Here is a 27,691-nt window from a genome sequence, read left to right as displayed (position 1 = left end):
AATAGACCTGCTCCAGAACCCATGTGTCTACATAATTCTCCTATTTGGGCTTTGCTATAAACTCCACATAATTTCTTCACGGATGCCTCTAATGCCACAGTTGTACGGCCCTCATCTGCGAAGTGGTAGGCCAGCTTGCACCGTGGCCTGGACCTGCTGAAGAACTCTTTTAACTCTGGACTCTGCTCAAAGTTGGCATCCCTTTGTGCCATCATTTAGATGAGTTGAAGCAGCATTGCCAAGTGCGGAAAGACGTCTCCAGAACCCATAGAGGCCCACAAGGCATTGTACTTTTTTCTTTGAGTTGGGAGGTGCAAGATGAAATCATTTGTCCTTTCTCATGGATGCCCTAGATCACTGGACCCCTAAACATTTCACTGATGTGGCAGGCCCTAGAATCTTCTTAGGGATTATTTTCTACCCTCTAGCGTAAACATGTCTTAGCAAAGCCTCCAAAATACTTGCCACTTCTTGCCCCTCCAGTCTGATTAATGTAATGTCATCAATGTAGTGTATCCATGTGATGCTATTCAGGATGTCCAGGTCTCCTTGGACTATATTATATCAGAGGGCAGGAGAGAGGACACAGGTGGAGGGTAGCAGGAATAAGGCCATAGTATATACATGTATCCATCTAAAGTGAATGTAAATTTTTTCTGCTTCTCCTTGACAGGGATGGAAAAGAAAGTATTCACTAGATCAATGGCTGTAAACCATGTACCTGAGGCTGGGTTAATTACCTTTAGCAAAGATACTACATCTGGCACAGCAGTTTCAATGGGGCTACCATTTGTTGAGTTTGCAGTGGTCCTTTTTTTTTTTTTTTCCTTTTCTGCTGTGCCACGCAGCATGTGGGATCTGCCCCAACCAGGGATTGAACCGAGCCCCCCGCACTGGGAGCGTGGAGTCTTAACCACTGGACCGCCAGGGAAGTCTGCCGTGGTCCATTTTAATCCCCTAGGTCCTGTCTGTTTTTTGCAAAGGCCACATTGGTGAATTTAGCAAGGATATAATGGAGACTGTCGTTCCTGCCATGTTCTGTTAATCACCTCCATAGCTCTCTGTAGGTCAGCTACACCATGCCCCCCAAATCTGACACAGCCACTCATTATACTTGAATCCACCTTGCCTCTGATGTTTAAGTGCTACCATCTGCCTCAATTATGTACGGATGCTACCATCCTTATTGCTATTAGGGAGTCTAGCTCTGTACCATCAGCTCTGGTATGCAGAGGACAGACACATGGAGCTTCTCACTGATGATGGTGTCCCTTACCAGAGATTTCTAATCCTTTTGGTAAAAGGGGTGTCCTTCAGGCCCTCCTGGGGAATATAGTCAGCTGTTGAATTTTCTAGCTCTTCATAGTATAGCCGCTCCAGCACTCTCACTTCTCTGAGCCTTCCATAGCAATTTTAACTTTTCTCCTTCTCTTAGTGTAGGCCATTTTTTTTTTTTTCTCTCAATTTCCAACAGCCATCTTAGCAGTGTATTAGCACCATCTCCTGGGATCTTTGCTAGGGTCCATTATCAGAATGCTCCCATATCCATAAACTGTCACCTATCCAACCTTACACCGCCCTATATCCCTTGATCTAGTCCCATAATACTGTCCTGGCTTCTCTCAGTGCATGCTGGGCTAGGTCCTGCAACTTCAGAATACGGAGCCTGAATGAGTCAGAATCCAAGGAGGAGACAGAAACCACATTGTAATTTGGACAGGAAAAGTTCAATATGTAGAATGATGAAGTATAATAGGGAATTGGAGTAATAAAGGATTGGCTAGTAAAAAACGAAGAGAACTCAAAAGAGTATAGGAGTAGCAGATCTAAGGAAGAGTCACTACCGCTAATGCTGGGATGGAGCACCCGAGGAAGAGGCCATCCATCCCGGGGCTGAGATCCGGATCTCGGTGAGAGGATATGGTCATGGCTCGGAGGACGGCAGAAAAGTCACTGTGGTGATGAGCAGGTGGAATTGCTGGAAGTTTGTCCCACAAACTCACCAAAATCTGCCCTCCAGGATGCCTGGGGAAGCCATACGTGGGGAGGTGTGTCACTGGAGACAGTCCACTACGAAACTCACTGAGGGCAGTGCTGGGAAATGCCGCTGGCCGCTAGGTGCTGCTGACTGTCATGCACCAGAACTGGACAGTTGGGAAGCTGCCCATGCTGCAGAAGCCAGGAGCTGGAGGAGCTGCAGGAGCCTGCCAGGAGTGACGACACACTAGAATTAGGAAGGAAAACCCCTTTCTCCTGCAAAGGTCCTCCATGGCCCTCTAGTGCTGAAGTTTAGCATTTTGCCAACTGGCAAAGGAGAAGTATTTAAAAGGCTCAGATCCATTCTTCCAGAGCAGGCAGTGAAGGGTATGTTTGGAGTGAAGAGGCAAAAATTGACAACGGGCGCAGTCCTTGTCTTCCTTTGGCAAGGCCAGCACTTCCCTGGCTAGGTTATGTTGTGGCTTGGCCCTAGTTATTGGTTTGGTAGCCAGGAGGAGAGATGGAGTAGACTCAGCAAGGTGTGCAAGGCAGAGGTCTCTGCATCCTCTTTAAGCAAGAGGGGGAAATTCGTCTCTTCCAGGAAGGAGAGAACCACTTCTGCAGTACCAGAGGGTTCAGGGAGACCTGGGACCCTTTGGACTCAGATATCCCCATTACAGATCTCAGGGTTCCACCCCTTCCCAACCAGGCCCCTGAACTTGTCATAGTAGACTTGCAGTGGATGAGAATTCAACTTTATCTGGAGCTCTGCTACTCTTATATTTAAGTCCTGGACCTGATCTTCAGCTTTTCTGCTTTCTGACTGCAGGAGATGAGAGTTTCTCCTTATATGCTGCCAAAGCAGTTAGTTTTCTATTGCTGCATAACAAGTGACCACAAACAGCTGTTCTAAACAACATCTACTTAGTATCATGCAATTATGTAGGTTAGGAGTAGGGCAGGCTGGACTGGTTTCTGCTCAGGGTGTCAGGTCAGTTGTGCCAGATTATAACATAATTAATTATAACATAATTAATTAATAACATAATTAATAGGTTCCATGGATTAGGGCATAGAATCTTGGAGGGCCATTTTTAGAATTCTGCCTTCTACAGTCTACCCTGTGGCCCCCAAAGATTCGCATCCCTTCTAAACGCAACATGCACTCATCCCCTTCCAATGTTCCCAAGGGTCTCATCCTGTTATAGCATCAATTCAAAATCCAAAATCTCATCTAAATATCATCAGCTCAAAAGTATAAAGTTTCATCATGTAAGTCAGGTGCAGATGAATCCGCTGAGTATCAGCCACTAAGTACAGCTCCTGGGCACAGTTCCTCTCCATCTAGGGACCTGTGAAACTAAAGCAATAAGTTATATGCCCCCCAACACACAATGGTGGGACAGGCTTAGGACAATGGTTGTATTCTGGTTCAGAAAGAGGGAAATATCACCAGTCCAAAGCAGCTGTTAAATCTAGTCAAGCAAACTCTGTTAGGTTTCAAGGCCTGGGAACAACTCTTCATGGCTCTTGACTCCGCCCTCTGGGCTCTTGGATCCCCCCTCTTCGTTTTTCATGAAAGACAGGACATGTTTGTAGCTGAGACCTTTTTATCAAACTGCTTCCTGCCAGTGAAATTTGGGGGACCCAGAAGCCTTCTTTCATTTTCTACTCTGTGTCTTTCTTTTCCTGTGGGTATAAGTTTCTCAAGAACCTTGTGGGCTTTGCATTGATGGCACAGGGAATCACTTCATTAGACAAAAGTCTCTCCCACATGTCTTTCTGGAATAATCCCTCTGCTATATTTGGCTTCTGCTGAGAAGGCTAAGGCGCAATAACCCCTAAGCTTCCTAGAGGACCCCTGGTTTGATTGAGATCTATGGCAAATACCTTGATATAGATTGAATCGTGTCCTCCCAAAATTCGTACCTTGAAATCCTAACCCCCAGTACCTCAGAATGTGATCTTATTTGGAAATAGGGTTTGTTGCAGAGGCAATTAAGATGAAGTCAACCTGGAATAGGGTGGACCCTTAATCCAATATGACTGGTGTCCTTATAACAAGGGGAAACACACACACACACACACACACACACACACACGGAGATGCCATGAGAAGATGGAGGTAGAGATCAGGGTGATGCTTCTATGAGCCACGGAACTCCAGAGATTGCCAGTAACCCTCTAGAAGCTAGGAGAGAGGCATGGAACAGATAGATGATCAGTCTTCAGAAGGAACCAACCCTGTTGACACCTTGATCTTGGTTTTGTAGCCTTGGGAACTGTGAGACAATACATTTTTGTTGTTTAAGTCACCAAGTCTGTGGTACTTCATTGTGGCAGCCCTAGCAAACTAATACATTCCTTGATCTCTTGTGACTGGCTTTTGGATCTTTCTGAAGCCTTGCAAAAGGTTGTATAGCCACATACCAGGGCTTTTCTCTATGTCAGTTTTTGGCAGCCATTTCTGAATTTTAGTATCTTTTGCAATCTGGATAGGCTGAGAATTTCCCCAGTCATCAAGCCCCAGCTTCTTTTAACAGTTCTTCCCTTAATTTATTTCTCTCCTCTTGTATTTTACTATCAGCAGCAAAAAGAAACCAGAAACCTAGAAAATCTCTGCTAAATATCCACATTCCTTGCTTATAAGTTCTGTTTTCCACATAACTGCTAGACACAATTCTGCTAAGCTTTCTGCCACTACATAACAAGAGTTACCTTCCCTTCAGTTCCAATAACATATTCCTCACTTCCGTCTGAGCCCTTACCGTCAGTGTCTTAAGTTCATCTTTCTATTAACGATCTGTTCATGGAGATTGAGGCTTCCTCTAAGGCAATTTAGGATCTCTAAATTGTCCTCATGTTCTTTTGACCTGCACTGTCTTTCATGTACATATTTCTACTAAAAGTCAGTTCAAGGCAATCTACCTTTTTAGGTAATTTGTTATGGTACCCTGCTTCCAGGTACCCACACATGTTTTACTTTTCTATTGCTACATAACAAATATCACAAATGAGGGGGACTTTCAACAACACAAGGCCCTCTGGCTTTCACACTTGCCTTCAGTTGGTGGTTAAACACCCTTGGCCATTCATTATCTTTCCCTAATGCGTCAATGGTGGACAACTTTCAGATTCCACTGTCTTTAGAGTTAGTACCCTCCCCCCTCAAAAGCCTGTGATATCGCCGCCCCGGAAGTGGATTCCCTTTTACAGGGTCACCACTGATGACAGTTGAACAGTTGTCCCACCTATCACTAGTGATGGTGTCTTCATCACCAGCTGCCTACCAAGGGTACAAAATCCCGTTTTTGACTCTGCTTCCCCTAGCCGATCCTGGTACCAGCTGTATTAGGTCAGGTACCCAAGAATCAAAACTTGGAAAGTCTTCAAAGAAGAAGGATTGGACAGAGGTCAAGTTGGGCAGGGTTGAACTGTGATGAATTCACAATTAAAGGCCTCGGCTGATCTCATGGGAGCTCAGGAGAGGGCAGCTCTTCAGAATTTCCCCCTTGAGGCAACAGGTCCGGGTCATTATACCTCTGTGCCAACTAGTCATTGGATGTGGGCTGCCCTTGGGGAGGGGAGGAGGTGTGACTTTGGGGCAGGTGGCTGTCTTCAGCTGAGAGCAATTCCTGGAGAGAGACTCAGCTGAGAGCTGTCAGCACAAATGCTCTGGAGCAGCTGGGAGAATGAGTGCCTCGACCCTGAAGAGGGGAGAATCTGGGAAGCGCACCACAGCATCCACTGCAATCATTGTTCTCTCCATCTGCTAATAGATAAAATTTGTACTTCGTATTAATTTTCTATTGCTGCACAAATTACCCCCAAACTTAGTAGCTTAAAACAACAAACATGTATCATTCCATAGTTTGTTCGTCATGAATCTGACCTCAGCTTAGACAGGTGTCTCTGGCTCAGGGTCACCAAGCTACTGGCTTGGCCTAAGTCACTTCTAGACTCTACTGTGCTGGAGAGCCCACTTCCAAGCTCACTCATGGGGTTGCTGGCAGGCTTCCGTTCCTGGACAAGTCCTCCACAGGCTGCCTTAAGTATTTTCATGACATGGCAGCTGGTGATTGGAGAGGTAGAGACCACGACCAAGAGTCTTTTTGTAACTAATCTTGGAAGCGACACTGCGGCACTTCTGTCATACTCCATGCCTGAGAAGCAAGTTGCGAAACCAGCCCAACTAAAGGCGAGCCGATTGCACAGGGTGTGACTACCAGGAGGTGGGGGCCACCCTAGAGCTGCCTGGCAAACACCAAGCTGAACATTTTACCTGCACGGCTTTATTCAATCCTCAGTGACCTTAAGGGAGTTGCTATTAATATCCTCCCTTGCAGATGTGGAAACAGGCGCAGAGTGGTTAGATAACTTACTCGCAGCCACAGAAGTGACGGTTAGGGCAGAAAAGATCGAGCCCGAGTTTGTGTGTGAACAAGCCTGTGTGTTTCTAACTCTTACGCTGTCTCCCCTGATAACATCTTGGGAAGGTCAATGTCATTGCAAAGACTGAAGCTAAGTAAGGGGCTACCATGCCTTAGGTGCAGGGACTGGGGTTGAGCTATACCAGTCAGAGGGCTCTAAACCCAGGCAGTACCTAACCCAGGAGGTTCAGGAATAAGGCTGGGAACACAGAAGAGCAGGCCAGAAGTCTGGGTGGAGGGGAATTCTGAAATGGTGGTGTTCTTGATGAAATCAGCTGTGGACATGAGGAAACCCTCCTTCCTCTTCAAGTTCACAGTTGCTGAATAGGGACTAGAAATAGAAGTAGCAGGGTTACACATGAGCTAAAACTGTTACTTCGTCATATGCCCCCCCAAAGTTCTTGCGTAACGGACTGTGCAAAGTCATAAGCTCTTAGTAACTGTTAGATCTAAATCTGAGGGCGTTTCCAAGTTATCTCATTGCTGTGTAACAAACCACCCCAAATCTTAGTGGTTTCTAACAAAGATAATTTCTGGTGATTCTTTGGGTTGGTTGGGCAGTTATTCTGTTGGCATTACCTGGGCTCTGAAGCATGCGTTTAGTTGGAGCGTCAGCTGAACTGAAGGGTCCGCGTGCCTGGAACCTTGACAGGGACACAGCTGGCACCTCTCTCTCCACGCAGTTTCTCATCAGTCAGTGGTCTCACCCGAGCTTCCTCAGTCACGTTCCAAGAGAATTAAAGGCAGAAGCTGCACAAGGCTCCAGGACTTGCGACATCATTTCCACACATGCTATTGGTCAAAGAATTCCTAAGACCGGCCCAGATTCAAGGGAGCTGAGAATGGCCACACTTCTTACTGGGAGTTTAATGGAAGGAGGGGCAAGGACAGACTACAAAAGGGTGTGGACACAAGGAGGCGTGACTCATCGAGGATCATCTTGCGGGCAGTGGGTTAGAGGCCCCAGGAGATAGGACTGACTGCAGTGTGCCCAAGATTTGACCTGTCTCCGCTGCAGGGCACGGGAATGAGAGATGGCTGATCTGTGCAGGGAGCTTCAGAGTTTGGACCCAGTCAGAAATAGAAACACGTAAGACTTAATATGTTAGAAGATCCAGTTAAAACAACCCGATTCTGTTATGAAATTGAATTCAGGCTGCTGCTGGAATAAAATAATACACGTATACACTGCTTTAGAAAAAGATTCTTCAAACTGCAGGTAGGGCTTAGTGGGTCTTAAAATTAATTTAGTAGTTCACAATCAGCACTTAAAAATAGAATAGAAAATATCAAAGTGCAGCACAAAGATATTTTTCTTGGATTTTTAATTCACTTGTATAAGTAAACTCATAGATATGTATATTGGACAGCCAAGTAATGAGAAAATACATTTCTCACTATGGGTCACAGCCAAAGTTTGAAAGCCACTGATTTAGCATACACTGGGGTAGGGGGAATATCTACTTTATATTCATGAAAAAAGTGTGTTAACATCAGCATCTAGTCAGAGTTACAAGATGATAGAGAATAAGAATGGTAATTCTATGATTTGGGCAGTTTTGTTCCGTTCTAAGAGGTTTTAAACAAAAGGAACCTTGAACAAGATTTCCTTTCTATGTGCTTAACTCCCTCACTGGAATCCTTAGACAGAAAAAAACAGGGTGGATCCTGAGCTTGAAAGGCTCCATAGAAAATAGTTGATCCTCCAGTGGCTACAGTAATAGCTCTGAGGGCAAGCCTCACTGTTGGAGAATTATTTACTTGTTTGTTGTCAGGTTTCCTCCACTGGAACACGGGCTCCGTGAGAGCAGGGACTGTGTCTTGCTCACGGCTGAACCCCCGGTGGCCAGGTCAGGGCCCAATACATGTTAGGCGCTCCATAAACATTTGTGGAGTAAACAAATGAGCGCACGAATTAATGGGAATAGGGGAAGGAAAAGGAGCCTCATCCAAGTACCACATTTTATAATCATTGCTTTTCACTGAGTGTACTTTGTAAGCGCCTTCCATCTGTCTTCTTTTTCTTCAAACTGATTCAGAACCCAATCATGATCCTTTCTTTCAAATACTGTTTTCTAGGATATGTTCAGATTATCGTTCAGCTAGACAGAGGAGTGTTACTGAAACCAATCAGCACTGAGCCAGGCAGCACAGAATAAAAGAGAACTAATCACTCTAACTTTGGCCAGCAGCCTCGAAAACATGTTACCCTTCATAAAGAGGTCAGCAGGATTGGTGGGCTGGGCAGCCTATTATGAGGACTGTCACCTGAGGATAAGGAAGGAAGAAAGGAAGTGAACAAATACACACAATGGATATGACTACTTTTTTTTTTCTTTTTTTTTTTTTTTTACTGTGAACATTAGCATTAAGTTGGTTACCGTACACATCCAAAGGCCCAGCATCTCAGAAATATCATGAAGTGGTACACCGTGTACCAGAGTCTCATAAGAATAAAATAAACGATGCTACATCAAGTGGTTAAAAATACACAAAAAAGTAGTTTTAACAGTCTATAAATTTTTTATACTTAAAATCATGATTGAGTTGAAATTAAAAAGTGCATTTCCATTGCTAAAAAAATAATATTGGTATAGTTAACACAAGGGGGGAAAAATCAGTACATTGAGGGATCTGACAGGATGCTGGAATACAGAGGACTCAGGGAAGCTGGGCACGTTTGGAGACTCAGGAGGGAAGCTTGGTTCCCCCTCACTACGGTTCCCTGGGGCCAAGCAGCTCTCCTCTCCCCAGTATCTTTCCCATCTTACGAGATCCTGTCCTATTACCTGTCACCTCCCCAACTGAAAGACTCCTCTAAACTTCTTTGCAGCATGAGAGGTACCTGTCCTACATGAGTCCAACTTCACCTTCAATTGCATCCTCACAGAGGTAGGAGAGGGACCCTGCCCTCTTCTGGACTTGACACAAGTACCCCAGCTCCATGGCCTGAATCCTTACGACCTGGCAGGCAGAACGGGGACCAAAGCAGCTTCTGTTTTGTCAAACTCCTTTGGACAAATGTTCAACATTCAACAACAAGCTTTGTAAACCCAACGCTGAACAATTCCTGGCAAGCAAACTGGATTTTTTCTTTTCTAAGAAATGAGGAAAAGTGCAAGTGATTTCAGTACTGTTGGGGAAAACAAAAATAAAGACAAACAAGTTACACCTGGCCCCCTGTCACCTAAACCTATCAATCACAGCTTCAGTTTTGTTTTTCGCCAAGTGCTGGGGTTACAAGTGGATGCCTCTATCTGTCTGTATTGCTCAGGGTCAGACTTGGCTGGGGAAAAAGGGCCGGGCAGGTATCTGTTCTCAAGGCCATTCCAGGTGCAAATGCCTCCTGGCTCTACGGGCTAAAGAGTTAGGGTCTGGTGTTTCCTCTTAGGTGCTGCTATGAACACAAACAAAACTTGTGGTCAGAGAGCTGATGAGGGTTAGCTCGAGCCCTAAGACAAGGAACTGACACAGAGGGAACACAAACTGAATTCTAACGGGGAGGAGTGGCTGCTGCAGGGGGCTCCCTACAGGTCAGGACACAGGGCGGACCCCGCTGACTTGGTCCCGGGTGTAACAGACATCTGCTTGGAGCAGAGAAGGTAAGAAGCACTTCCTCATTCATACTCCAGAGTTACCCCTGACGCTCTTGTCCTTCTCAGAGATGTAATGGCCCTGCGCTGGTGGTGGGATTTGGGAGAAAAGAAGTAGGGAGGGTGGCCTTCCTGCTCTGCATTTAGCACACAACGGATCCCCCCATGGGAAGGTTCTGGCTTTCAATCTCTGGCACCAATTATGTAAAAAGGCTAATTCAGATGCCTGACCCACATATCAACCTTTGTTTCCACCATGAAGGCTGAGCACTTAGTAATAAGGGAAAATGTCTTAAAAACCAAGATCTAGAAAGAAATATTGAGCCTAGAGAGAATATTCTATAAGAGACTTAAAGGCGGGATCTTTCTTTAGAAGGTGAGAATAAAGAAGCTAAAGTATTTTGTTGCTCCCTTGTGGACAAAGCCAGTACTGCTGGTGGAGGGGACTCATACTGTCCATGTCAAGAGGAAGAGGCACATTCAAACTCATGGAAGATTGAGAAGAATTCATCTGATTTTCAGAGGCTGCATATATATGGTTGGGGATACAACTGCAGCAGTAAACACCAAAACTATGCCACACAGTTTCTTTCTTTTTCACTTTTGGAACAAGTCTAATGAGTTGAATAAAGAAGCACAGAAAAGATATTTCTAGGACAGGCTAGAGCTTCTAAAAGAACAAAATATTTCCCACCAACTTTTGAATGCAATTAAACGCAGCCTCAAGTCCTATGCAGAATGTGAGTTGGTGTCTCTGGCCTTGTGATCACACGGTCCCTTTTCACCTGTAAAAGTCAGGTAAGAAGGAAGCTGTGTTTGTTCCGAGGAGCTGGATATTTAGAAACAACTTGATTCTTTGGCACATCCGCTATAGAGACAGGCTCTTTGGTTGATCAAAACCAACAATGCAAGTTCCAGATTTCCTTCCAAAGGTAAGCAAAATTCAGCTCCCACCCCTTCTTGCCCCATCCCCCAAATCATTTTCAAGTAATTTGTAACATCCCTGATCTCACCAGGGAAGCTCAAATAGTGTGAAACTAGAAAGTGGAGGAGACACTTCTCAGGGGCAAAGGCCCTTTGATACTTGTGTCAAACGTCTCCTACATACAAAGACATGAAACAAGCCAAGAGTCTGTCTCAGGGATGTGGCCCCTCCGGTGTGAGCACCCCCCCTCCCCCCCTCCCCACTGCTGTACTGCCTGAGATTCCCAGGAGAAAAGCCACAGATTCAAAGTGGTTACTTTAGGTAGCCAGTTCCTACCTAAAAGAGGCAAACTTCTAGGTTTGGGGACTATCAAGGCATACTAAAGCAAAAAGATTTCACACAACAAGAAACTCTTGTTACTTACTTCTGTAGAAATCTACTTTTTGCATTTTGTAAACGAGTATTCCCATTCCAAACAGCCAGTGACATCTTCAAAATGTCTTGAGTTTATTCATTACCAAACATAAGCACTCTCACAATATTACACTATCCCACCAATAACATACTGTCGCCAGATAAAAGGAACAAGAGTTTATTAACAGCTGCCTTCTTAGACTCCCACTTCATGTGGTTGTTAGTTAGCCTTGAAAACATGGGTATTAGTATCACTAACTTTAAGGAAAGAGGCGTGACGTTTTAAGTCAGAAAGGAAAAATGTCGACTAAGGCCCAAATACTCAACTCAATAGCTTTCATTCACTTAAAAAAAAGCCATCAAATTTCCTCACTTTAATGAGTTCTATTTGTTTTCAGTTTGGGAGGAGAGAAAGGGAGCAGGAGACCTGTACACAGCACACACTGCAGTTCTGACTGTGAAAGATGAGCCAATTGCTACAATGTTTTATCAGTAAGGTGGCTCGTATCACATGGAGAACACACTGAAGCCTCCTTTTTTTATTACATCCTTCGTATACTACGTATCAACAATATTTTAAAAATTAATTAGATGTGAACAAGTAAAAGAGAACGTAACTGGAAGATTTTGAGGGACAGAAGGATGAGAGAGGCAGATGAAAAATCAGTAAAGGACTTCTGATAAACCCAGAGAGCAATTTTAAATTAATTTGACTAAAATAACATTATGGGTACAACCTGGCAAAGTGTTTCTCGAAGAGAGAGAGCATGTCAGAATAGGGCATAGCAAGAGCAGCATTCAAGATCCCTTAATCAGAAAGGGGAGGCATTCGGGAAGACTAAGATGAGAACACGATGTTCAAAGGAGATACTCCGTGACCTTTAATTTGAAAGGAACATCTACTTTCTGGTGAAAGAAAGGAACATGAGGAGTTACGGATAAAACCTTTCATCACTAGAGATGTAGTACGTGAAGAAATAAGATATAAATAAAAGTTTAAAATGTAATCTAAAAGTGGGAACTTTTAGATTTTGGGGGAACAAAACAGAAATACATAAAAAAATTCACATCCAAGGTTTTAGAGCTAGTTTGTAGAGACAAATCAATTGGAATTAAGAGTGAGTTCCAATACTCATGGAGGACGAATAATCAGAGGTAGGATTTAGATCAGGAAAAGGATGTTCCATGATGCTGGCTTTTTGAAGGCACTCAAGAACAGAGTGAGAGAGACTGAAGCTGCAGTGAGATAATACAGGATTAGTGAGAGATGTACACTCACTAATCTGTCCTAAGGAAATAAAAACAACTCCAGGAACATTATGACAATACATATATTATCAAGTTATACACAGAGTCTAACAAGGTGGAAATCCACTTTGTCAGTAGTTTCTTACAACAATATAGCTTCTACTTAGGGAAGGAGAAAGAGAAGTTTGTTTTCCCGATATGCAATTCTGCAAAATAGTTTAATGAAAAATTTGATAAGTGGTACATTATCTAGTTCTTTAAACAAATTTACTGAGGCTAAAGCTTCAAAGCTGGGACAACCAAGGAGTTTGATTTTCCTTTGAATCTTGCAAAACCTATCCTCTAAGACAAAAAAATCTGATCACAAAGTCTATAAAAAGTCTAGAGAGTATAAAAGTACAGAACTATGAAAGTAGATATATTGATGGCAACTTTTATGGCTTCCATAGAAAGTGTAGAGAGGATCTCTGGTTTGCTTTATCGAGGTAGTGTCCAGGGTTGGAAGGTCATTGTTATTTGTTATAAACACTACAGATGACAGAAGCAGGTTAGCTAGGGTGTTGCTAGTACATAATAATGCCAGTATCTCTAGTGGCTAATGACCTTTCATTCCTGAAAAAAATGATCTTTTGGGAAATTTCCTATCTTGGTTTAGGTAAATGAAAATTAAAACCCAATATTTACTTGCTCAATTTTATAGTCTGAAGAATTCCAAGTGAGTTGATTTTTGTAATGGGAGATAGTTGATAAAATTCTTAAATGTAACTTATCCCTTTTTCATCAAATACTTCCTATACAGTCTGGAACAGCATCGAAATGTTCATCATGTGGATCAGCGAAAAGTTGTCTCTTCTATGCAGTAGCTCAAACAGATGGGTTTCTCTAACTTTAGTTTTCTTTTCTTTTTTCCTCTTTTTTTTTTTTTTTTTTTTTTTTTTTTGCGGTACGCGGGCCTCTCACTGTTGTGGCCTCTCCCTTTGCGGAGCACAGGCTCTGGATGCGCAGGCTCAGCGGCCATGGCTCACGGGCCCAGCCGCTCCACGGCACGTGGGATCATCCCGGACCGGGGCACGAACCCGCGTCCCCTGCATCGGCAGGCGGACTCTCAACCACTGCGCCACCAGGGAAGTCCCCTCAAAACCCCACCTACCATTCTGTGTTTCACTAACGGAAATCTTCAAGATGTGGTAAATATATATACACATCTGCAATGGATTTCTATTTCTCCTTGATTTTCTTGAAATTTAAAACTTCCAGTGAAATAAAAATTAAGCTAAACAAGCATATCCATTCAAAAAACATAAAAAGTGAAAAAAATTTCAAGAAGTAGAAAATTAAAAGTTTACACGTATCTCTTCCGAGTATTTTGCCTCCAGTTAGTATACAAGGGACAATCAAATTATAGGGAGCATTCTAACCACAAGAAAGGGTACTTTCAACCAACGTAGTTTTAAAAAAGATGGTACAACTATGGTAATGTCCACGCTCAGTCATTTATTTAGAACGGTTAATGTAAAAATGGTAGACTGTAAAAGTATACGTAACTGATTTGCAAAGGTTACTTTGAACTACTGTAGGAAAGTTTTATGTGGAGACTTCCCTGCTTGCTAAAAATAAGGATCAAATCACAAATATACATGGAAAGGAAGCCATACGCTTTTAAGCTGTTCACCTTATTTTCTTCATTCAAATGTAAAATCTGACTCAGTATGAGCCTGCCCCGCTCAATTTGAGAAAGCAACAAGCAGCCTTTCATTAAGGCTAAGGAAGAGTTTATATTTGAATGATAAATCTATGAGAAAAGAAAAGTGCAAAAAAAATATAAAAAGCAATAGCAACTCAACCTGGGAATTTTCAAGTAAGTCTTAACTCTAGCAATGATACAAGCCTTTGGAGACAGTAAAACTAAGTCAGGAGAAACAGGCCTCAACTTGGTATCATATAATGCTGAAATGTGGCCTTTGCTGTCTTTAAACTTTAAGTACAGATAAGGGCTGATAACTCAAACTCCTCCATAGTTCTTTTTTTCATAAACAGATAACAAGTAGTTAATAAGTTTTGAAGAAGTCACAGGGTGCTGTACTATATAGGTGGGAGGGAACACACCATATAATGCAACTTTTATTTTAGTAAAGGACCCCAATCAAAATTTTAACCCTGAGTTTGAGTCTTAAGCGTGTTAAACCTGATGCACGTATATGTTTAAGGCTTAATTCTGCAGTTCTTCTATTCAGAAGCATTAATGTTATGAATATTCTTAATGCATTTCATTAGGCATATGTAATATGACACTGATGAGGAGTCATTATATTCTGAGCAGTTTTCCCGAAGACCACAAACCCCAAATCAGGGAGGGTATGCTTATCGAGGGAAAAAAAATTGGAAGTTTCCAGATTGTTCCACCATACATTTCACTAAGAACTGTATTGTGTGACAATGCTGATTTTTTAAAAAAGATAATCCTTTCTTTGCTTCTGTTAAGGGTGGTGGTGATCATTTGCTTAATATTGGTTTTCCTATGTAGCAGATATTTTCTTATGGCTATATTCACTTGAATGGAAAATCAAATATGACTACCTGAATTTTCCAGTGTGTAATTATAGTACACCTCATAAAATGGTTGATTCAGTGGTCTCAAGTCTAGAATTCAGAACTGCTGCCCAAGATTGTAAATTTATTTAGAACAAAATAAGGTATAACCAATTAACTAAGCTGTAATTTACATCTTAAACATCATTTTAATATCACAAGCTTGGACATGAAATAACGGTATGTCCACACAAAGGTGTATATCCACAAACTTGTCATGGAATGCCAAGGAGACTGTGTAAATAAGGGGAGGCAGCCACTAAAGATATAACAGTCAAAAATAAGGAATTAACTTTTCTTATTGGTTTGGGTACTTGAGTGTTCAAAGAATGTATACAAATGTTTAAAACCACATTCCTTAGAAGTTACATCCAAAAACAGGAAAAGTATGTCTTGAGACACTTTTCCACCTCATTCCCAAATTTTCCTATGCTCATTATAGAAGACAAAGGCAGTAATCAGAAGGAAAAAATCTGGAAATATTAAACCAAAAAGCTAACAGAGAATGCGATATTTTAAAAATAGGGACTTAACCTCAATGGAAAGAGTTCCAGTTTTCCTACCACAGAGCTAATCAGCCAGAAAAGTGCTGTAAGTCTATCTGCACACTTAATATTAAAAATAAAAAATAAATAAAAGTCAGGGTTCTGATTCAGGCAAAGATTTAAAACCTTGAGGAAAGAAAAATGAAGAAATTTCAAGATTAAAAAAATGAGAGAGAGAGAGAGAAAGAAAGAAAGTAGACCTTGCTTTGAAACTCAGTTCGCTGAGAATGAAAAATTACAAAATTTTTAGCTACACTGAGTCTGGCTAAATGTGATCAGTTAAATATAACCAATCTGTTAGCCCTTCTGTTTAGCCTTTCTTATAATGAGCTCCTGATTGACCATGCTCTTTAGAAGTTACCCAAACTCTTTCAAACCTGCCCCATTTGCGGCTCTCCTTATCACCAAGAAGGCTGCTATCGCATCATCGCTTGCAGAGGGCTGGGCAGCAAAACGTCGTTTTCTCTCTCTCACCACAATTTAAACTGTTAGAATAGCTCGAAGTTGTGACTACATCCATGGATAGAAGAGACATTTTAAAAGTCATAACCAATTTGTGTTCTTATCCAAATTTCTCAGTCACTATCAGCAACATCATGTTTGTGATTTTAGTGTACTATTTTATCTTTTTGTAACAATTCTAGAAAAATAAAGCAACCTTAACGTGAGCAGTGTATTAGGAGACTTCAGTTGGTCGTCCCACAGAGGCTGAACCTGAACACGTTTCTGGGGGAAACGAGACGTGACTGAGAGGAAACAGCCTCCGCCACCTCCTCCTCTTGACGGCGAACAGCTTTACTCAGATTTTCAAAACAGGCCAGCTTCAGGTGACCTCCCTGGAAAAGGCTCAACCCTCTGCAAAATCATTCCATACAACGTGCTAACTGAATCGAACGAAACATGGCGGACACAGCATGTCCATGAGCCTACCAGGCCCCCGAGTGTTAAGCAGAGATTAAAAAACTACCAAGGACTTATGCCAAATTCCGAAAGCAAAACCTCATTTTCGCAGTAACCTGGTCTGGAGACCCTTTCAGATACATCTAGTCTCTGAAGCACCTTTGAGTTGTACGGATGTAAGAATAACTTTGAACTATAGAAGTTATATGCATCTTTAAGAATCACATTTTGATGATTATAAAAATTTTTTCTATTTCACAACATAGGTCCAGCTACACTGAAAAAATTACACTGCTTATTGAAATACATTTCATTTTAGAAACAGACTACTAAAGAAGTCTATACAAAAACTCTAAAATAATTTCTGTAGTAAAATAAAGAGTGCATTAGGAGAGCTACACAAAGGAGAAAATTTCTGTCTTTCTCTATAATGCTTGATATACTGTGAAACATGGCTAGCTCAACTCTGAAGCCAGCACCAAAAGCTGCAAAGAATGTTACGATACACAGTGATACAATTAATGCTCTGGATTAATGTCACAGCCTTCCCGATTAGTACAAAGGAAACCAGGCCTGTCCCCTCTTTGAGGAGAAGTCCAGGATATAAAAGCAAGCATACCTCATCAGCTGATACGAAATTATAAAATTCCACAAGTCTGAGTATTTGAAATTTATAAAAGTCACCAGAAAATGCAAGCAAATTGGGCTTTAGTTCGGTGGTTCCCTGGTTCGACAGTTCCCTCCGTGAGCTCAAGGTCTTCTTGTCCACTCCCTCGGATGTGCTGATTCACCAAGACAACGACAAAGCTCTTGGTGGAGGCTGAGGAGAGTCTGACAGCTACAGAAACGCTCACCGACCCCCACTCTGCAAACTCACACCGGGGCACGGAACTCGTGGAGAGCACATTTTAAGGAGATGGAGGTTAGTGATGCTGGGCTGAACTGTTCTTCTCTGCCAGGTGCCGCAGAAAGGTGTCCTCACCCTGGCCCCTGTTATTTAAAGGCTCACTCTTAAAGAGAGCTGGAGGTGGGGGGAGGTGAGGGACTGGGGGGATAGGAAGGTGGTGTGGGTGGTGAGGGTGTGCGTGGATGTGAAGGTGCGAGAAGGGGTGGGGCATGGGCCGAGGGGTTAGCGTGTTGACGGGGTTCATGCTGCTGGGAGGGGCGGGGGTCGTGGGGGTGCTCCCCACAGAAGGAACTGGGGTGGCCGGGGAGGTTGTGAGTGGGATCTGGACAGCAGGCGGCACGTTCACGGGGCTGGTCACCCGAAAGCACTTCTCCTTGTGGGCCTTAAGCATGTTGGAGAAGCGGAACCGCTGGCCGCACACATCACACGGATAGGGCTTCTCGCCTGTATGAGTTCTGCGGTGCCTCTTCATGTTGGGGCGGCTGGTGAAGCTTTTGCCACAGATTTCACAGATAAAGGGTTTCTCTCCTGAGACGAACACAGACACAAAAACAGGATTAACACACTAGGTGGCAAGTATGTGCTCCAGCGATTCCTCATACTAAAAAAGGAGGTTACCGCTCCTCTCCCTTACGGCGTATTACATTCTAATAGTCATGAAAGCGTTCCCCAAAGTTGGGACTTAACAAAAAAGAGCAGATACAGCTAAAAGTTACTTACAACCTACCATCTGGGCTTGGTTAAGAGGAAAAAAAAAAAAAAGGCTTGTATGGTAGTGATCTTCCACATCCTTACAGGAAGAAGTGTTCAAATGGCTTTCCTGTGTTCCAGGGAACCAAGCCCACAGATGAATCTCTGCCTCTAAGCATAGGCGAGCTGACCTGTGAGCAATTTCTGACATTCCAACCCAGAGTAGGACTTTGCTGAAAATGTCTTGTGGAGTAATAAATAAGTCTCCACACGTCTACTCGAACATGATGCTTAGAATGCGGCTTACACTTTGCTATTTGGGGAAATTCTGGACCGACTCACCCTACAACACAGCTTTCGCACCACAGTGTTTCTCTGCAGGCGGCTCTCCATTACGTGGGGCTGTCTGCACACCTGAAGAGCGCTCAGTGGTCCTGGCGCCAGACTACCTATATGCCCCCGAGAAATTCTGACCATCAAGAACGTCCCCACACCATTTCCAAGTGCCCACGGGTGTGGGGAGGGTTGAGCGGCAGGCTTCCATTGTTGGTGGAGGACCACTGGGGCGATGAGCCAAAAAGGAGACAAACCCCCCCAGTGCTAAGGGCACTTAGGGAGGGAATTAGGTTTGGGTTCTAAGGGATTAATTTGTAAACTTCCTAACTTTCCTTTGGACTTACTGCTTAGTTCTATGCTATGTCTGCCTGCCTCTCTGCCCAGGCCATAGGGAGAAACAAAATGATGTCTGAGCATACATGTCCAAGGTCACTTCATCCAGAAAGCTGTGGTGCGGTGTGGAATACCTGTCTACAGGTGCTTCAGCGACCATGTGCTTGTATTTATCAATTCCTTCACCAATGCGCAGTGTATGTAGCTTGTATCTCTACTGTAGCTCCTGCTACGAGAGTTGGCTCTCACTTCAATTATTACTCCCTTCGTTTCTAACAGGTGTCCTTATTCTACTCTGTATAAATAAGAACTATTGTGTATGGAGTCTTACTGTGTGCTTGGCACTGTTCTAATCACTTGACACCTTATTAACCTTTGGCGATCCTCACAGCCTTATGAGGTAGGTATGCTATTATCCCTATTTTACTGATGAGGAAATTAAGAAACTTGCTGGAGGTTCTACAGCCAGTGGAGAGGCAGGATTTAAAACTCCGCAGTCTGGCGCCAGACACGTAAAACAACGGCGCTTTACACCTCAACGTTTTGTGCGTTCCTGAACACACAAAGGAATGTTATTTTCTTACTGTTTTCCTCCACTTTGGGACTCCTTCTAACACTACGAGCAGACTCCTCTTTATCCATATTGTAGTCCTTATTTCTTCTCTCTGCCTTTGAAAACTGACATCTCCTGTTGCTCCTTCCATGGAAGCCAGACTTTTCCTCACTTCCCATGAGAGACTGAATTGAACCCTCAGGAGGGATCAGTTTTCTCCATAGTTACCAGAACTATTTGCTGACTATAATATTTCTTTTATCTTCCTACCTTTCATTATTCAATCACTGCCACTGCTAGGCTCTTCACTGTGATTCATAATTCATCTTTCTAGATAAATTCTGTACTGGCTTGTGTTCCTTCCTTTTAACCCATTTCCTCCAATTAAAAACTTCAAATTCTATGTTAAATGGAATTGATTAAATCAGTTGTGGTATACCCATCTAATGGAGAGTGCCATTAAAAACAATATTATAAAAGCATAGAAATGTAGTTATTAACATGAAAATCTATAATCTATTATCTATAGCCTATTAAGTAAAACAAGCAAGTTATGAACATGTATGCATGGTATTATCCATTTTTAATGAAAAATACGTGTAGGAACATATGGAAAGAAATACAACAAATGTTACAAGCGATCATCTCTAGATAATGGGATTATGAGTGACATTTTACTCTATTTTTTATGCTCGTAGGTACTTCCTGTTTTCTAAAATAAACATGATTTACTTATATAGTAAAATGTTTTAAAAGCACGCCTGCTTGATAACCTATCGATCCCCTTGACCCCTTCCTCCTTGACTCGCCAGAGTTAACCGTCTTCTTTCCTAACAGCCATGCGGAACCGGAACCAAAGGACCTAATGTTTGAATTATTAGTCTAATACAAGCAAACATTCTCCACTTAATTCACTAATCACTTCCTAGGTTCACTAGACACTTTATTCATTGACAGTTTACTTAATGTATGCACATGTAACCTTCTGTTATGTGCTCAAACCTGGATCCAGTCCTGGATCTCTCTCATCATCTATCTCTCATTTGTAGTCTTCTAGGCTATAACGATTTGCCGCAGAAAGACTAAAAGTTATTAGAACTGGCCTACCATAAATCCATGTATTCAAATTTAAATGGGTCCTTTTAACTACTTAATAATCTTTTAACCATTTCTTGATGTCCTACCAAATTTTTCCACATTTGTTATTCCAGACATAAGCCCACAATCCCACCCAACTCTAATTCTCATTATTCATTAGGCCCCATCTCCTAACTGTGCTAATGACTGATGATAAGGTTTCCCTGAAACCTCAAGGTAAGATTACAGTGAGGCTGAAACAAGGAAAAATCAAAATGTAACATTTGAAATCAACCACCTGCACAATGTCCCACTTTAAGGAAGTGCTAGTAAGTGGGTGGCTGGAGGAGGTACTAACAGCTACGTCCATCAAGGTAACTAGAGAGCGCATATGTCAAAACATCTTATGACGTAACCTAATTGTTACATACAGATAAAGCTAACCTAATTATAAGAAACAGTATTGTAATGAGTCTGAAAAATGCACATAATAAATGAAGACAGAATCTGCAGGGAAGATAGAAAGAGGAAGAATTTGGCTAGTTAGCTGTCTTTGGAACTTTCAAAGGAAACAGTGATCTGGCCAATGAACACAAGCATCCCAGTCTGCTTATGAATATCCTTGAGCAGCATCAGAAATCTGTGTATCTATATATCTGGTCTACCATAACATTACAATCGTTCACCTGGATTACTGCAATATCCACCTGACTGGTTTCACCATCTCTGTTCTTGCTTCCCACCCTCCAATCCACTCTCCACACTGTAGCCAGAGCGACCTTTCAGATGTGTCACGTTCTGCTTAAAACCACTGAAGAACGTCCCACTGTCCTCAGAATAAAGCTCAAACTTTTCTACATGGCTTATTCTGTGATGCGGTACTTGCTTACTGCTCTCCAGTATCATGTCTTATTATACTCCCTGCCTCCCCTCCTCCCCCAATCCATCAAACTCTAACCAACTTCATTTAGTTGTACTTACTGTGCTCTCATCACCAAACCGCTGTTATGCCTTGCCTGTCTATCACCCCAACGTGACTATAAGCTCTGTGAATCTAGGGACTATTTCAGTCTTGTTCGCTACAGTAGCCCCGTTTAGTAGATTCTTAATTAATATTTATAAATAAATATTAGTTAATTCTAAGACATGCACTTCCCCCCAAATATTTACATCTGTGAAACTGACATATACCATAACAATCGGTGACGTGTCATTCTTTAATTTGCAGCATTTTCTTAGCTATTTATAAATGAGGTTTGTCTTAAAACTGATGGCTTCTTGGATTCCATGAAGGATGGTACTCACAGTTAAGATCATTCAATTGCCTTCCTTTGCTGTAATTTTCTGTCCCTGATGATCTTGTGATTATAATTTAGCTTCTAATATAAATTTATTTTAGGCAAAGAATATTCAGACCAAAGAACATAAGAGTTCGGAACCACTTGTCACTCAGGCTTTTCACTGTAAATTAGCAACTTTATTTATATATTATTAAGATTGTTTAGCACAGAGCAGTCCCTCTGACCCTCATCTGCTGGGTACACTGACGAATTCTGGAAGCTGAGAACCAGACTCTGGGATGGTGCTTTTTGCCCTCATGATGTCCTGTGTATCCCTCCATTTTATTACTTGCATCATTAAATTTGTATCAGAATAACTAAGTATGTGTTTCTGGAGTCAGACTGCCTTGGACAAGTTCTTTACTCTCTGAGCCTCATCTGAAAAATGAAGATAATAATAATAGGTTACGGCGCTAAGTCAGAAATTCAAGGAAACTGCTTAGAACAGTATTTGGTACATGGTAGACATTCAGTGCATTTCAGTGCTGCTATCACCATCATCATCGCTATCACTGGACTGTAAGCTCCTGGAGGGCAAAAAACAGGTCTTAATTCATCCTGTATCCCTCGGCACTTAGCACTGTGCCTGGTACAAAGAGAATCAACAATTATTCTATGTTGAACTCACCCCATGTCCACACCATCCCAGGAAACCCTGCCTGAGGGCTGGTCGGCTTCCCTAGATAAGATCTACCTCACTTCTCTTTAACTGCAAAGAAACAGCCCAATCAATGTCAGTTCCTGCAACGGCCTTAACTCCCACCAAAACATACTCTAAATGTGGTTTCATCCAGCCTTAAAAGAGCTATCCCTTTTCTTCTTTAAAAGCTAACCCTTCTTGGATCCTTTCAGGTACTATTGCAAACCTTATTTAGTACCAAGGAACCAGAGGCCTACAGGGGTTGCATAATTCACTTAAGGTCACACTGCCAGTCAGTGGCAGAGCCAGGTTTGTCCAACTCCACCATCCAGCGCTTTCCCAGTTTGAGCATTACAAACAATACTAAAAGGCAGATGCAAACCAGGGAAAAGAATTTTAATATCGGTGTTAAACAAGGTCCCATATATAAAAATATATACAAAGAGCTATATATATATAAAGAGCTATCATAAACAATAAGAAAAAGCCAAACACTGCAATGGCAAGATGAATACAGAAAAGGCACAAGCAATCAGAAGAGAAAATATACTGATACCCAACAAGCATATGAAAAAAAATGTTCAATCTTACTTAGCAATTAAGTGCAAATTAACACCGTAAGAAACCCATTTTTCACCCATTAATTCAACAATGATTTTACTTAGCATTGGATAGGGTTGGGAAAATGGGTATTTTCATGCACAGCTGGTAAGAGTATATGTGGATGGCTATTTTGCAATACATACCACCAAGTCTTAAAATTATACACATCCCTTTGCCCTAATAATCCCATTTCTAGGAATTTATCCTAAGTAAATAATCATGGATGTGTTAGCCACAAAGTTGTTTGTCACAGTATTATTTATAACAGTAGAAAAATTGGAAATAGAAATAATCTAAATGTCCAATAGGGAACTGGCTAAATAAAATGGAGATAACATCCTTAACAGGAGCACTGTAAAGGTTATACTGATTAAATGAGATAATGTATGTAAAGTATTTAAGATAGTACTCAGCATATATGTGCATAATAAATGATGGTGATTATTACAGCAAATTTATAAGAAGGACTATTATACAACCATTAAAATGATATTACTATTAATGACATAATACAGTAAAATAAAAAGCAGGTTGTAACAGAGCGTAAAGACCCAACTTTTGTTTTATTACTATATACATGAACGTATAAACACTTATGCATAGTATCTATATGTATATTAAGAAACTATAGAATTTAAAAAATATGTGCTAAAATGTTAACAGTCGTTATCTCTCATTGATAAGATTATAGATCATTTCAATTTTCATATTTTCTAATATACTTTAAGAAGTATGTATTACTACTTTTAATGAGAAAAATAAAAACTTAAGTGAATTTAGGTGGCTGTATTCCTTTAGAAGAAACAGGGACTGTTCAGCTTGCCTATTTGGTCAAAGAAGAATACTTAACATAAAGTTTTATTCAACTTATACATTAATCACAAATGTACACTTCAGTTTCATATTATGGACATTTAAGGGCCTGAAGAAAGAAAGAAGGACAAAGGGGAAAGATGAAAGAGTAAGAAACGCAGAAGGAGAGGAGAGAGGGAGGACCTGGGAGGAAGAAGCGCAGGGAGACGGGCAGAAAACAGGAGGTGAGCGCAGAGGCTTAAGTGGTGGAGGTTCCTTCCAATCTTGCAACAAACATTTACTGGGCGTCTACTATGTGCCAAGCACCGTGTGTGAATGTGACACAGCTTCTGCCTTCAGAAAAACTTATTTTCTGTCTTGTTCCATAGCTTCCTGCTGAATTAACAAAAAACTGCACCCTAAAAGCGACTCAGAACTAAGAGCCTATCCAAGAGCCACCAGAATTTTTTTTTTTTTGCGGTACGCAGGCTTCTCACTGTTGTGGCCTCTCCCGTTGCGGAGCACAGGCTCCGGACGCGCAGGCTCAGCGGCCATGGCTCACGGGCCCAGCCGCTCCGCGGCATGTGGGATCTTCCCGGACCGGGGCACGAACGCGTGTCCCCTGCATCGGCAGGTGGACTCTCAACTACTGCGCCACCAGGGAAGCCCGAACCACCAGATTTTAAGAGGAGAATTTGTTAAAATACTCTGATATATCCTGCTATCCACTTAGGCTTCTACCTTTTGAGATGTAATTTACTTAAACTCCTCTCATGGCTCTTCCTCTAGATTATTCCTTGAAATCAGAGGTCCTTGTCTGAATGGGAAAGAAGCCCACCAGGCAGGTGTTTTTCTTTGGACTTAATAGAGATGGGAACTACAGAGGCCCAACTATGGGCAGAATTTCCTCACCACTAGTTAAGCAGGCTAACTAAGATAATCTCTTGTGGTTCTTTCTAGCTCTGCTACTCTGTAGACTAATAGAACCTAGAATCCTGTGATTAGATTTTATTTAGAAACTTGAAATATGTTTCACACTGTTCAATTTGTGCAAAGACAGCTAATTCCAGAGCGTCAAGATGAGACACACGTACAATGCCCCAGTGTTTACAGGGGGCTATTATTCTAACCAGCTTCCTGGAGGCTGTGTGATCCAATGCTTTCAAGACTCAAATCTATGCTATGAAGCATATACCTCTGAAAACACAATGTAGTTAAAATACTACTTAAACTCATTTGATGGATGTGTTCATAAAAAGTAGTGAATTTTGGTAAATAAAATCCAATCAAACTTTAAGAATATTGAGAGGGTATCCTATTAAAAACAATGTCCTCAGGGACTTCCCTGGTGGCGCAGTGGATAAGAATTCATCTGCCAATGCAGGGGACACGGGTTCGAGCCTGGTCCAGGAAGATCCCACATGCCACGGGGCAACTCATCCCACGCGCCACAGCTACTGAGCCTGCGCTGTAGAGCCCACAAGCCACAACTACCGAGCCCTCGTGCCACAACTACTGAAGCCTGTGCGCCTAGAGCCCGTGCTCCGCAACAAGAGAAGCCACTGCAATGAGAAGCCCGCACACCGCAAAAGAGTAGCCCCCGCTCACGGCAACTAGAGAAAGCCCGCACGCAGCAATGAAGACCAAATGCAGCCAAAAATAAAATAAATAAATAAATAAACCCCCCAAAACAATGTCCTCCATTTTTTCAAGACCCAGAACCCTTTCCTTAGAAACATAACATACACACATATGCAAAACAAGTTTCATACAATTTCAGGAGATCCTGTGTCCCAAATAAAGAGTCCATCATCTTGAATGAACCCACAGTTAAAAGGCACTAACAATCGTTTTTTAAATAAATAAAATTACGAAAGCCTAACTTTTCAGTATTATAAATTTGTATTTTTATATATCAGGTTTATTTAAAGCGGAATTTGCACTTAGAATGCAGACTCGTGGCTTAGAATTTTAAGTAAACAGACTCACAGGTGATCATTAACAAGGGCTTGAGACATATCTGTACCTTTCCCAAGAAATTCTTACCAGTGTGTGTTTTCATGTGTTCGTCGAAGTACTGCTTCATGTTGAAATCCTTGCCACACCACTGGCACATGAACTGTTTGTGCCCAATGTGGATGCTCATGTGGGAGCGTAGCTGGTACTTGTACTGAAACCTTTCGTCACAGTTCTGCATTGGACACAGTGGAGATTTTTGAATGCCAAGCATAGCAGCTTTACCTGCGCCCACCCTACATAGCCTGAGATTAGGTATATTTTTCATAGCTGAAACCTTTCGTCACAGTTCTGCATTGGACACAGTGGAGATTTTTGAATGCCAAGCATAGCAGCTTTACCTGCGTCCACCCTACATAGCCTGAGATTAGGTATATTTTTCATAGCCTGAGATTAGGTATATTTTTCATAGCCTGAGATTAGGTATATTTTTCATACTCAAAATAGAACCTGCTCGTGTCAACTATTTGGCTCTGCTATATTTCTGTAGCTGAGTTATAATAAAAGGGAAAGATTCTCAAATAATTATCACTGAAGTATATCTAACTTCTCTGAATTACTGAGAAAAGTAAAATGACTCATCACGTGTTATTCCCAAACTTAACCTAATCTAAGTGAGTTAACTCTGTTAAAAGTGACCGCTCTCTACCCAGCAGTGAGATAACACAACGCTCAGAGCACGGGTCTGACGGCTCTGTGGAAACGCAGCCTTGTGCCTTGCACGAGGCACACCTCTCTCCCACGGCTCACCACGTACACATAAGCCAGCCCCCATGCCTGGGCCTGGCGGGCAGCACATGCCTTACCTCGCATCTGAAGGGCTTCTCTCCCGAGTGCTGCAAGGAGTGCACCTTGAGTGACATACTGCGTTTGAATGACTTTCCACAGGTTTCACAGGTAAATGGCATGTCTTTCGTGTGTGCTGCAACACAGAATGCACTTATTCTCAAAAACAGTCCACCAAAAGGCTCAAATGGGAAAAGAGATATGTCCTACTGTAAGGTGGTCATACCATCTTAATCGATTATTCTCTAATCGGTGAGGCTTTAACGGCAAAGTTCTGAAGGAAAAAATAACAACGCTGGAAAGAAACCTGGGTGTGGAAGACTCTACCATCCAATTTGGTGATGCTTAACGAAGACATGTTGTATTTAGTTTCAACAAGTCAAAACTGATTCAAATAAGGCAGTTTCTCATATCCTGCCCAATCCAAAGTATGAAACACACCAAAGAACAAGGGGAAATTATAAGTGTACGAGAAAAGCAACGGAAAAAACTTACCAACCATGTGTTTCCGTACATGAGCCATGGTGTAGAATTTCTTCTCACAAATTTCACAGGAAAATTTCTTTTCTGCATATCCATGGACGATCTTGATATGTTCATGAAGGGACCAGAGTTTCTTGAATGATTTATTACAGGAAACACACTGAGCAGGATAAACAGAAATAATCTTTATTTATAGGAGCTTCCAGAAAGCCACAGCTGCTGACTGGCAGCTGAAATGGGTGTGCTTTATTATTATTTTTTGGCCAAGCTGCACAGCTTGCAGGATCTTAGTTCTCCTGACCAGGGGTTGCTTGAACCTGGGACACGGCAGTGAGAGTGCCGAGTCCTAACCACTGGACCACCAGGGAAGTCCCATGAAATGAGTGTGCTTTCGATTTGTGGCACAGGCCAGAATCCAAACAAATCCACGGAGTCCAGGTTCCAACACCAACATCCTTATGTTCTATTTTCCAAGATGAATTTTTTTAGAGACACTTTGGGAGTATGAAGACAA

The 27,691-nt window shown here is 42.1% G+C and overlaps 1 protein-coding gene and 1 long non-coding RNA gene across 3 annotated transcripts in view; both read right to left on the bottom strand.

The window, feature by feature from the left end:
• Positions 1 to 1,705: 1,705 nt before the first annotated feature.
• Positions 1,706 to 7,091, bottom strand: LOC136793207 (uncharacterized). Its single transcript, XR_010838184.1, has 2 exons — positions 6,987 to 7,091; positions 1,706 to 2,204 (listed from the first exon to the last, which is right to left on the bottom strand). It is a non-coding gene; the product is annotated as an uncharacterized lncRNA (long non-coding RNA).
• A 1,632-nt stretch (positions 7,092 to 8,723) lies between these two features.
• ZNF652 (zinc finger protein 652) overlaps positions 8,724 to 27,691 on the bottom strand; it is a 70,140-nt gene continuing 51,172 nt past the window's right edge. For both annotated transcript variants that reach the window (XM_059047079.2, XM_067020746.1), the window contains 4 exons: positions 27,190 to 27,337; positions 26,715 to 26,830; positions 25,939 to 26,083; positions 8,724 to 18,056 (listed from right to left, as the gene is read on the bottom strand). In XM_059047079.2, coding sequence (XP_058903062.1) covers positions 17,545 to 18,056; positions 25,939 to 26,083; positions 26,715 to 26,830; positions 27,190 to 27,337 — 921 coding nt within the window. In that variant the 3' untranslated portion in view covers positions 8,724 to 17,544. The remainder of the gene's footprint in view (positions 18,057 to 25,938; positions 26,084 to 26,714; positions 26,831 to 27,189; positions 27,338 to 27,691) is intronic.

Source organism: Kogia breviceps, chromosome 19 (assembly GCF_026419965.1).
Source record: "Kogia breviceps isolate mKogBre1 chromosome 19, mKogBre1 haplotype 1, whole genome shotgun sequence".
Taxonomy (NCBI): domain Eukaryota; kingdom Metazoa; phylum Chordata; class Mammalia; order Artiodactyla; family Physeteridae; genus Kogia; species Kogia breviceps.
The sequence above is the reverse complement of the archived record's forward strand: the minus strand, read 5'-3'. Positions and strand labels throughout refer to the sequence as shown.